Below are 10,805 nucleotides of genomic sequence, written 5' to 3'. Positions count from 1 at the left end.
CAGGAACACGTTCCACATCCTCCACACAGCCACCAAGTGACTCTCTACATGTCTTGAAGAACTGGATCTAAGTTAAAATTCACTGAAGGTATTTGATAACCCAACACAGACCCTGGAAAAACATCATTCCTCCAATAACCACCTCATACATCTACCCTCTCCTGATAACCTGCCAAATGATGGACAATAACCACAGACAGGTGCCAGTTTGATCACACTGGAGCAGCTCAATGTTCCCCGTGCAGGGAGGAACTCTTATCAGTGTGACAGTGCCTGAAAAGAGCCCATCATCTTCCTGAACAGCCTCGAGAGTTTCTGTGTGCCACACTGGTTGCCCAGCAGGGGGCTCAGATAATGAATTTGTCTCTTGAAACATGTGGGAAGCCGACCAGTGTGACACAGCAGCACGGCTCTGCTCTCTGGTTTACAATCTGTGGGTTTATTGTCACATCTCATTTATTTTAGGTGATGTTTGCAGCATCCTTGTTTGGCTGCCACTTTCTAATAAGGCATCCTTTATAAAGGATTTATCATATATTTATGATGGCTTTATTGTCATTTGAAAAATTATTTACAAGAAATCAGTTGTAAGCCATTCATAAAAACAACAACTATTAATAGGTTTTAATCGCTATTAATTTGTAGCCAATTTATTTAACACTGTCACAATTTGTTTTTGTCTCTCCATTGCTTAATATTTCAGTGTCTTTGTGTATCTAAATAATTTAAACTGAATAATCAAATAAATAATCTTAGTAATCTTATATCAGTTTCATCTCTTTCTGTTATATACTCCAAAATGATAAAGATGTTTGTAAGTGATAAGATTTTAAAATCATCACTGCTCGTCCATAACCTCAGTTGTGTCCGTCTTGGTAACTGAATCCTGATCACCAAGACCAGTGAAAGTAGATTCTGGCACATTAATATTTCAGTACAGTGTAATAAAATCCAGGTGACCCAGTGGCTATGGTGCACATACACATGGGATGGACACTGTGAAAATGGACGCACCTGTGAGTACCTCCTTTTTTCAATAAAAAAAAAATTAATTTGGGGGTGTTAATACTGGCTTGTCACTTTTGAATAATTTCCATGTTTTTCCAGTTGCGTGAGGGAGCTGAAACAGTAAAAGTGGGAGTTGTCCTTTCTACGATTGCAGGTAAAAGAAGAACAGAAATGTAAAATCTGTAAACTTGCTACGCTTTCTCTGGAGATTTGTGTTTGAAAACGTTTTTTTACACACAGAGGGTGAAGAATGTGTGGTTATTAATGAAGGACGTGGTGTGAGCTACAAATCGGGAAAGGATGAGGTAAAACATTTGAAATCTCTCACTGCTTCAATCATCTTTCTTGCTCCCTGAAGGCTCTCACTGTCGTAATGTTGTTCTCTAACCAGGAGGCAAAATCCTTCGTCTTTGACCAAGTTGTGACTGTTGACAACATACAGGTACAAAAGAGCTTCCGACCTCTGATTTTTACCGATGTGACTGTTGAGCTATTCTCCACCAAGCCTCTTTATAGCTTTTCATCACCAAAAACTTGGATATCTGAATATAAATCTGCAGAGTTTCCACCCTGAGCTCCTGCAGCCTCTCTCTGAGTCCATACCCAGTGGTTACAATGGAGTGCTGCTGATATGTGGAGCCTCCACGGAGAAGATTAGCACTCTCATTGACCACAGTATCATCAAACAGGTGGAGCCCAAAACACAACTACTCTTAACATTAGCAGATTATATATTTTCTCATATTCAATTTTATTTTATTTTATTCTGTCTCAGGTTTTGGCAGATCTATTTAGTCGCATGTTGTCACAAGTGAAAGAGGAGTTGTTCACCTCTGTGGCGTTCCTTCAGGTTTGTCCTCCTGTTTAATAGCATAACCATAAATCATTCTAGGCACAATATGGTGCAGGATAACTCCTGATGTGTGTCGATGTCAGTTTTATCCAGATGGCAGTGCTGTGGATCTCCTGAGTCCTAACAAAAAGACTCTAAAACTTGTGACACACCCCGTCCTTGGAAAGTGAGTTCAGATTGTAACTACTAATTTATGAAGACAGATTCAATAAACAACAGATGCTTATTGAAATTGAAACACTTACACCCCATTTGTACATTTAAGTGTAAAAAATGAAACCCATATGATTAATCTTTGTGTTTTTTTTCTCAGTCTTGTAGGAGGTTTATGTGAGGTATGTGTGTGTTCAGCAGAAGAAGCCTATACTCTGTATGAAACATGCAGGGAGACACTGAAGGCCAAAGCAGGCTCCATTTCTACCAGGTAGGTCAAATAAACTCTGGCCATATAATCCATTAATTTAATTACTTTGAATGGATTAATTAAAGTGGCTGATCACAATAGAGCTAAGTGTCTCACTGGCGCATGAGCGTGACTAAAGGGTCACGCAGCAGGTTTATCACTGTGTTTTCTCATGTGTCATTCCAGTGGCTCTTTCCTCTTTCCTTCGTGAATGAATGAACATATTATTGTTTCTATATCCTTATGGTGTGGGCTTTCCTCAGATGTAGTTCCCTGTTCTCGGTGGCTGTTGAGTGGAAACTTCATCCAGAGGAGGTGGAGTCAGAGATCTGCCGCAGCAGACTGCAGCTGTTCAGCCTGGCAGGAGGAGCCAGCAGGACTGACCTCCGAGGGTCAGTCATGTACAGGGAGCTATCTGTTACAGAGGCCAGAGGGACTTAAAGTGATATCCCAACGCAGGTTATGCTGGAGGGGGGAATGTTTTCAAATTTACAATTTTGTTCAGAATTTCTTTAAAGGATATTTGAAACTACAACAGGATTCTTTTGACATGTTACACAAAGAAAAGCACCGATGTAAATAATAAAATGAATGATGGCTGTATTTCATTTAGCTGTTTGAGTTTCACACTGCCGTGACTTACTTAGACTCTTTAATAGAACAGAGTCATAGTTAATGTTATTAGTAACACCTGTGCTTTTCCTACTGTGACAAGTCAAAATGTCTGCTGTGAAAAAAACAGTACACTTTAAAGATTATTAGATAATATACAGTGTACAATTAATATGTGGTATTAGTGAATGGTAATAGCTGAATGCTCTCCAGAGTCAGCCCACTGGTGAAAGTTGTGGACCAAACTCAATATGAAGCGACAACAGGCGACAAGCTCCTCCACGTCCTCCTAAATGATGCTTTAACAGGAAACAGTAGGACTGTCCTCCTCTACTGCATCCACCCTCTGGGTGAGTGGTCCTCTGGGCACAGCCATGCCCATTTAACCTTAATACTGTGAGCGTAGAAATCACTGTCTTTATCCATCAGGTCTTCTAGATGATGAGACCCCCTCTGCCTTAGCTTTGGCTCAGAAAGCGAGAAGTTTCCTAACTAAGGCCGCTGCTGATCGCTGGTGTCCAAGGGCAACCGAGCAAGAGATCAGAGATAGCATCGTGGGTCTAAGAAGCATGGTGATGTCACAGGGGGAAAATGAAGTTCACAGCACGTACAGGCTGGCAGAGCTGACCCAAAACCTGCAGGTAATTCATCAGATGAGCAGCATATTAAATAGAGCTTTCTCACCGTCTTCTGTGCGGACTAATTGAGTTCATTGCTGAAATACACTCTGTGATCCCTCCAACAGATTGTTAAAAATCAGTCATGGGAGAAAAGGAGGGAAGAATCACAGAAGATAAAAGGCAAAACACAGGTTCCTTCCTAAATGTCCCACTCAAGTAAATAATAATAAATGATGTGAGTCCCACATAACGAAATGAGTACCATGTTCTGCATTGATTTGCCAGAGTTGTCAGACACCAAATAGCAGAGAACGTACAGAGACAGTGAAATGTTTGCAAGACCAGCTGAAACAAGAAATGGAAGAACACATCAGAGGTAATTTGCTATTATGTGAAAAATGTGTCAACTTTTGTATGTAGAGACATCAATGATATTGTATGTGTGTGTGTTTGTGTGTGTTTCTCATATCCCCAGAGGACAAAGGGAATGTAGACAAAGTCCAGCAGAGAGTTGTGAGAATCCAGCAGCTGAGGGAGGCTGTCAGAGAGGAGATGCTAAAGAACGGGACCGCTACACAGAAATCTGACCTCTGTCAACAAGTAACGCACTCCATCTAACTCCTGTCAAATTTTGATATTTTACAGCTATAATCTGATTGGATAGCGTGTATACGAGGCTTTGTGAATACCCTATTAAACATATGAACAAGATTTATGTGCGCGAGAGTGGGCAACCCACACTAGAACATTTATTTTGCCAATTTAATGCTCAGTCTCAGTTAGAATACAACAAAGCACAGGAACGGAGGCGGCAACTTAAAGAGGACCATGGGAGATTAATTCAGGAGGAGGTGGAGAAGATGGAGAGAGACTTGGCACAGGAACAGCGACTGGTGAGATAATGAGATACACTGTTGTTAACACTATTCAATTTGTGATCTATCTTAGCTGCAGATGCTGAGTCAGTTTGAATTAATGCAAGGCTAGATTTATGGTGGGCAGTGGAAACCACTGCACTTGCAACTTAATCCTGTTATTCCCTTGCAAATTTAATGGTTTTATCCATTCCTCTGCTAGAAAGAAGGCCCCCAGAGAGAGCTGCTGGTGCTGACCAGAGAGAGGCAGGTCCTGGTGCTGCAGATAGAGGCCCTGCGTGCCGAGGCCCAGCAGGCTGAGACAGACCTGCAGAACCAGTATCACAGACACCAAATGGAGCTGCATTGTTTGAGAGAAGAGAGCCTGCAGGTGGGAGCTTATTGGATCAAATGCTTGCACATTTGTGTGATTCTTCCTTGTTTTCACATTAAATACATTTATATCAATTATAAAATGCACAATGTTTTCCACATTCGCTCAGCTGCGAAATATAAGGTGATATTTCAAAGTACTAGTGAGTTTGAAAGACAATGAAAAACAAAACATAGAAATAACAAATAAAGACTCTAGATGTATGAACTTGCCAGTGACCTGTTTATGGGATGCTGCAGAGAAATTCTTATATCTTAGGCTATTCAATAAATTATTTTTTATTATTATTATTATATTATTTGTAAATTTCTTTTATTTGTGCACAGAGAGGCTCCGACATGAAATCTCACCACAGAATGTGCAGCCTTTGAGATGTCATTGTCTTCCAGCAATTTCCATCTGTCTTTATATGAAATACTCGACACTCCCAGACCCTGTGCATCATTTCGATTTCTCTCATAACAAAGTCTCATCTCACTCTTGATTGCTCTTTTCACTGCGCTTCTCCAGTGATAACAGTGTCTGTTGTAGCAGCAATACAAAACAAGGTCATTTCCACGTGATCAACTGTTAAATCGCAATTTACTCCACTACAGGCCCACATCTATATGATCAACACATAAACAGTTTATGGGGCACCTCCAGGTGGTTCTCACTTAAAATAGTTACTATATCCCTCTATCATTTATGATTTATATTAAACTTATCCCATAATGCATATAGTGATACTTTAGACTGTTGAGGAAACATCCTTTTGCATACATACTTAAGCATTTAGAATTTTGGATACAATGAATTATGGGTTTTAACTATGACTAAAGTATGCAATGATTGATAATGCAGCACTGATATATCCTGCATCACCCCAGTGTCTGTCTGCGTTATCTGTCTTTACTGCTCTCCAGGTGTTCAGAGTGTTTCGTCAGGTGAGCGAGGAGCAGAGGAGGATGTCAGAGGGCAGATACAGAAGTGTGCTGCTGGAGGCTGTGCAGGATGCCGTCTACCTCTCTGCCCAGAACCAGCAGCTGCAGGCTGACAACAAACAACTCCGTAAAGGTCACCGTTAGTTACTTAACCTCTACCAGACAGGCTATTACATCAGAGGGAATTTAACTAACGCTAACCTCTGAAGTGAAATGTGACAGGAATGCAAAGGGATGATTTTTCTCTTTGTTTCACAGCACTGGGGGAGTTGAAGGATACTCTGGCTGTGCGTGGTGATCCTACGACTGAACTGCTATCCCAACAACAATGAATACGTGACTGGAAGATGTTTATCAATCAGTGTGCTTGATGCAGATCATGTGAAATAAAGCTGTTGACAGTTTAATGGTTATTATTAGCACACTGTATAACACTTTGATATTATCTTTGACATTGTTCTTGGCAGAAGAAAACAATACAAAACAAAACCACCAAGATGACAATAGCAGCATTCTTCAGAAATGTTTAACTGAAGATATAATAATCTTGACTTGCATTCATATTTGACAGTTGCCTGTAACAGCAGAACAGTGTTATAAATCAAACTCCATAATATGATGTAAACTGTCAAATCAGGCATCAGCTGACATGAGTGTTCACACATAATGTGGTATATGGTTACAAATCAAACACGTGATTCTGGATGTCAAAGTCAGAAGGCAGATAGATGAAAGGCAGAAAACAAATCACATCTTAAACTCAAAAGCTAGGAGGCAGAAGTTTAGCTAGACTGTAATGAGTTATTTTATGGGTTCAATGGGCCTTGTGGTTCAGTTGGTGGAGAATTTACTATCTGTAATAAAGGTAAGCTGCCAGTCCAATCATAGAAACAGGAAGGAGGTAAAAAAGTGTGAGCTGCAGCCCCAAAATGGCCCACGACAACAAAGCATTTACCAGCATGGAGCAGGAAATGACAAACAGTCTGGTGATCCCACTGCCGTGCTTGAGCACCACAGACATCAGGAGTCCGTTAGCTGCCTGCCCTGCTATAATGACCCAAACCACCCCGGAGTATCCCTCCAGAAAACTCTTCTCACTTGCTGCAAAGGAGAAGCAGGAGAGCCCATTGATGGCCACACCAAACACATAGAGGTAGAGATTCTGCAAACTGAGGGGCAGCTTCTGGCTCTTCAGCACTCTCTCTGTGTACACTGCTGCCAGCCCTGAAACAGAGCAATACACTAGCACAAGGAAAAGCCCCCAAGCTGTGATATGAAGTCTGGGACCTTCCTCAGCCTCAGCCCCCGCAGGGTCAGCTAGGTCTAGGCTGCTGTAGGTGTGACACACTCCTGCAGCCATGAGGAGCCCCACAGCTATCCACTGAACAGGCCTGAGCCTCTTGCCCAGACAGAGGCAGTACAGCAGGGCAGTGGAGGCAATTTTCAGGTTGGAGAGGACTTGGTAGGAGCTTGGGTCCATGTAAGCCTGCATGAGAACTACCAGGTTGTTGTTGAGGGCGTAGAGTATAGCAGGGACAGCATAGGGGGCCACGAGGTCTAGAGGTGGAAGAGCATGTAAGGCAGCTGCACCCCCAGTAAGAACAAGAGTTGCCAGAGAAATCAGGAGTTTGGCTAACTCGATCATGACAACACATGATGAGGGATAGAAAGGGACCTGACCGTCTACCTTGGTGAGAGTGATGAGGGGGGCATGAGAGCCATAGATGAGGACCATCAGCCCAAAGAGGACACCCCACCGAATCCTTGTCACCCACTGCCTCTTAATCCTTGCGGGGGAACTGGGCCCCACATTCTGGACCACAATCATCATCAACGATGCTAAATAAAACAATAGATTTCTAACAGGTTTGATTACTAGCTGTAGTGCAAAAACCCTTCACTTTGTCGCTGTAAATCTCAATAATTTAAATATCAATTCTAAAATACTTCGATGCACTAATCTCTGTATAACTCTATAAATGTATTATCACCTTAACAATAAAGGGGTGTAGGAAACATTTGCAGGAATTACTGGCTGGTTTACATGAGCAATTCAAAATCTAACGGGCTGAGAAAACTGCTACAGGCAGACAAGTTATGAAATCTGAAGGACCAAACACCTTGTAGGCACAACGTCTTACATTAAAATCAAAGAGATACAAGTGGAAATGAAAAAGCAGTATGTAACTGAACCAGAAACAAAAAAATGCAAATAAAAGCCAGTCTTTTACTTTGAGTCCCCCAAAAAATTCCAGTTATATCATTATACATAGTCCAGTCTACACATATCTTGAAGGCTGATCCGTCACAAGCCAATGACAAAACAGCAGCAGCAAAAATACGTCTTCCTCTTCTGTCCTGTTACGCCAATGACAAGACCAGCAGTCAGCCTAAACTACTTTGGTCCTTTTTTCAAGTTGTTCATAAACTCTTTCACGGTCCTTTCAATGTTGGGCACTTGATAGTTCTGTGCCGCGTACATGCCAGTGATTGTTCCCAGCAGCACTCCGAGGATGGCAGAGGAGCGTAGCTTGGCCACCACATAGCCGGCCAGAAAGCCCTTCAGAAATGGAGATCCCAACACTGAGCCTCCCTACCAGAGCAAAACAACAAGAGGAGGCTGTTCAGCGCAATCCCAGCACAAGTATAATCACCATAAAACATCATGTTGTCAGCAACATCACTACTCAACAATCATAATAGGGTAGTTAAGGCAAAGGGGGTGACAGAGACATTTAGATTATGATATAATGAGACATGTAGTCATATTCTAGCAAAGATGGATGACAGGCAAATGTTTCCTCAATGTTTGTTTGTTTTTTTACACTGAATTGACTTTAACTTGTTCTTTTCATGTGGTCAGTTACTAGACACCTATAACAACATACCTGAGGGATTCCTACAGAAACTTCACTCTCCACTCGCCTCTGGATTTCCTCCAACTGATTTTTGAGCTGCGTTAAATCTTTCAACTGTTTCAGAGGATCCTGAAATAAAAACAACGTGTCGCATGTGTATTAGAAAGCAGAGAAGCAATGCCAACGCCAATGAAACTGAGAATATCTAACGCTGCTGTACAACATTGACTGAAGTCACATTTAGTGACTGAGCCTCTCTAACAGGACAGCTAGTAGTTCTCTCGAAGTTTGAAGGGTTAGCTAACTTAATAGCAACACAACTTAGCCGGCTCAAGGATAGATTGATTTAATTTGGAAGTGACCGTCGCCCCAACTGACTTCGTGTTACTGCCAACTGCTGCTGAGGTGAGTCGTTATTTGTTCTTTCTCAAGCAGCTGCTGTCATCTGACGAAACACGTGAAAGTAATTCATTTAAAGCCAGCGCACTGTAACTCACTCACCTTGTCATCCGCCATTTTGGCTCATTCGACTGATCGGTGTTCGGCTCGGCAGCCTGAGACGCTTCCTTTGGATTCAGCTCGATTGTTTTGGTCTGAGTAAGACAGCGGTGAATTGTGTTTTGTCCCAACACTTTGTCTTGTAGGAAATATCATTGGCAATATAGAGAAATATCCAGCGTGGCCGGTATATAAAAGAATATGATTGGAGACAGCGCATAGAAACATTTTCTTGATAAGCGGTGTGCATACTGTTCAGAGTGATTACAGTCCGTGGCTCCTGTGCTCTCACCGCCGGGGTCTCTCTCTCTCTCCTCTGCGCTGTCAGCAGGCAGACAGCCGGTGTGGAGCTAAAGGAAGGAGCCGACCGGCGTCTCCCCTCCCTGTTTGACTGATTTAATGTGTTTATCTTCCGCTACGGTTTCACCGCTGCTAACTTTAAAATGATGAGTGTGGCGTAAGATCACGTTACACTTGCTATGTTTATTTTTAACCGATCTCAGTGTTAGCTAAGGGGCTATCGTGCTGCTGTGCTGTTAGCTCAGTGTGACCACGTTTCCACCACATTAACCAAACCTTGTTAACCAGCGTTAGGGCGAGAAGCCCCCAGTCACCAGTGTAATATATAAACAGCTCTTATGCCTTTCAAATGTTTAGATTTTTCTGTTGAATGTAATTCACCACTGTTTTAAATGATTTATTCTTATAGCACCGTCCACAAAAGTTGAGAACACTTCACAGATTACAAACCGGACGTTTGGCTAAACTTTGTAAGACATAGGAGAGTTAAACATCTGAGCTATTGATTGGATAATGGATGGTTAGTGAGGGTATTTGGGGGCACTGGGGCACTTTCTCTGTCCGATATTCCCCCTGCTCCGCTGGTCTGTTTCCTCTCCGCTCCTGTGAGACAGCTGGACAAACTTGCAGTGATCATTTTGCACATGCTTCACCATTACAGAGGCTATAAAGTATTAGCTTCAGTCAGGACTGAAGAGACTGTAAGCTGACCACTGTCATGCCGCTGTTAAATGACACTGACGTGGTGATGAGATCTGATCTAGTAAAAATACAAAAACATTATTTTGGCTCGTCAGCTGATCAACTCTCAAGGTCATCATCTTTCATCAGGTCACAGTGAATTTAGTTCTCATTTTATTTTGTTGCACTGAATACAAATGATTTTGGTTCTTTGTCTTTATACAAAATATTACTATAAAAATGCCCCTTAAGTTTACACAACACTTTATGAAGACATAATAAATCAAGAGTGTTCTTCCTGCTCTGCACTTCCTGAAATGATGTAACTACCATATCTTTTTTGGCAGTGCTGCTGTGATTATGCCATGATGATTCCAAGTATATTATTGGTAATGGCTGAATTTGAAGTATTACAGAAAAAACAGAAAACCAGGCATGCATCACCAATCTTATAATAATCTTTGCAAAGTTTCGTATGTAACTTCACCAGCAAAAAGCTTATTACTTCTTCATGTGAGCAGTCAGTCTACTTGAAATCGTGCAGACACGAGAAAACCTAGAGTGTAAATGAGTGTATCTTTTAATATCGTTTTAATTATGTTTAAATAGGCCTGTATTAATGATATCATTTTTAACAAAACATTTTTGACGAAACATTTTCTTATTATTCAGTAAGTGCTACATAAATACAATAAAGTAGGGCTTGCCCTGTATCTTTAAGGCTCGTCATGTTGTACCACTAATGTAGTATTTTTGGGGTACTTCACTGTGTAACTCCACTATCTGCAGGTCTAAGGGACG

General features: G+C 41.6%; 2 protein-coding genes across 2 annotated transcripts; both read right to left on the bottom strand.

Moving 5' to 3' along the window:
- Positions 1-6,066: 6,066 nt before the first annotated feature.
- On the bottom strand, positions 6,067-7,875 carry LOC139207178 (probable UDP-sugar transporter protein SLC35A4). The gene has a single exon (XM_070836822.1). It carries the CDS (start codon positions 7,496-7,498, stop codon positions 6,518-6,520), a length of 981 nt encoding a protein of 326 aa, XP_070692923.1. The 5' UTR covers positions 7,499-7,875; the 3' UTR covers positions 6,067-6,517.
- Positions 7,876-7,897: 22 nt separating this feature from the next.
- Positions 7,898-9,109, bottom strand: LOC139207179 (SLC35A4 upstream open reading frame protein-like). Its single transcript, XM_070836823.1, has 3 exons — positions 9,027-9,109; positions 8,556-8,654; positions 7,898-8,260 (listed from the first exon to the last, which is right to left on the bottom strand). Exons 1-3 carry the CDS (start codon positions 9,039-9,041, stop codon positions 8,063-8,065), a joined length of 312 nt encoding a protein of 103 aa, XP_070692924.1. The 5' UTR covers positions 9,042-9,109; the 3' UTR covers positions 7,898-8,062.
- Positions 9,110-10,805: the final 1,696 nt, after the last annotated feature.

Source organism: Pempheris klunzingeri, chromosome 9, assembly GCF_042242105.1.
Source record: "Pempheris klunzingeri isolate RE-2024b chromosome 9, fPemKlu1.hap1, whole genome shotgun sequence".
Lineage (NCBI taxonomy): Eukaryota > Metazoa > Chordata > Actinopteri > Acropomatiformes > Pempheridae > Pempheris > Pempheris klunzingeri.
Note: the sequence above shows the minus strand (reverse complement) of the source record. Positions and strands in the feature narration are given on the sequence as shown.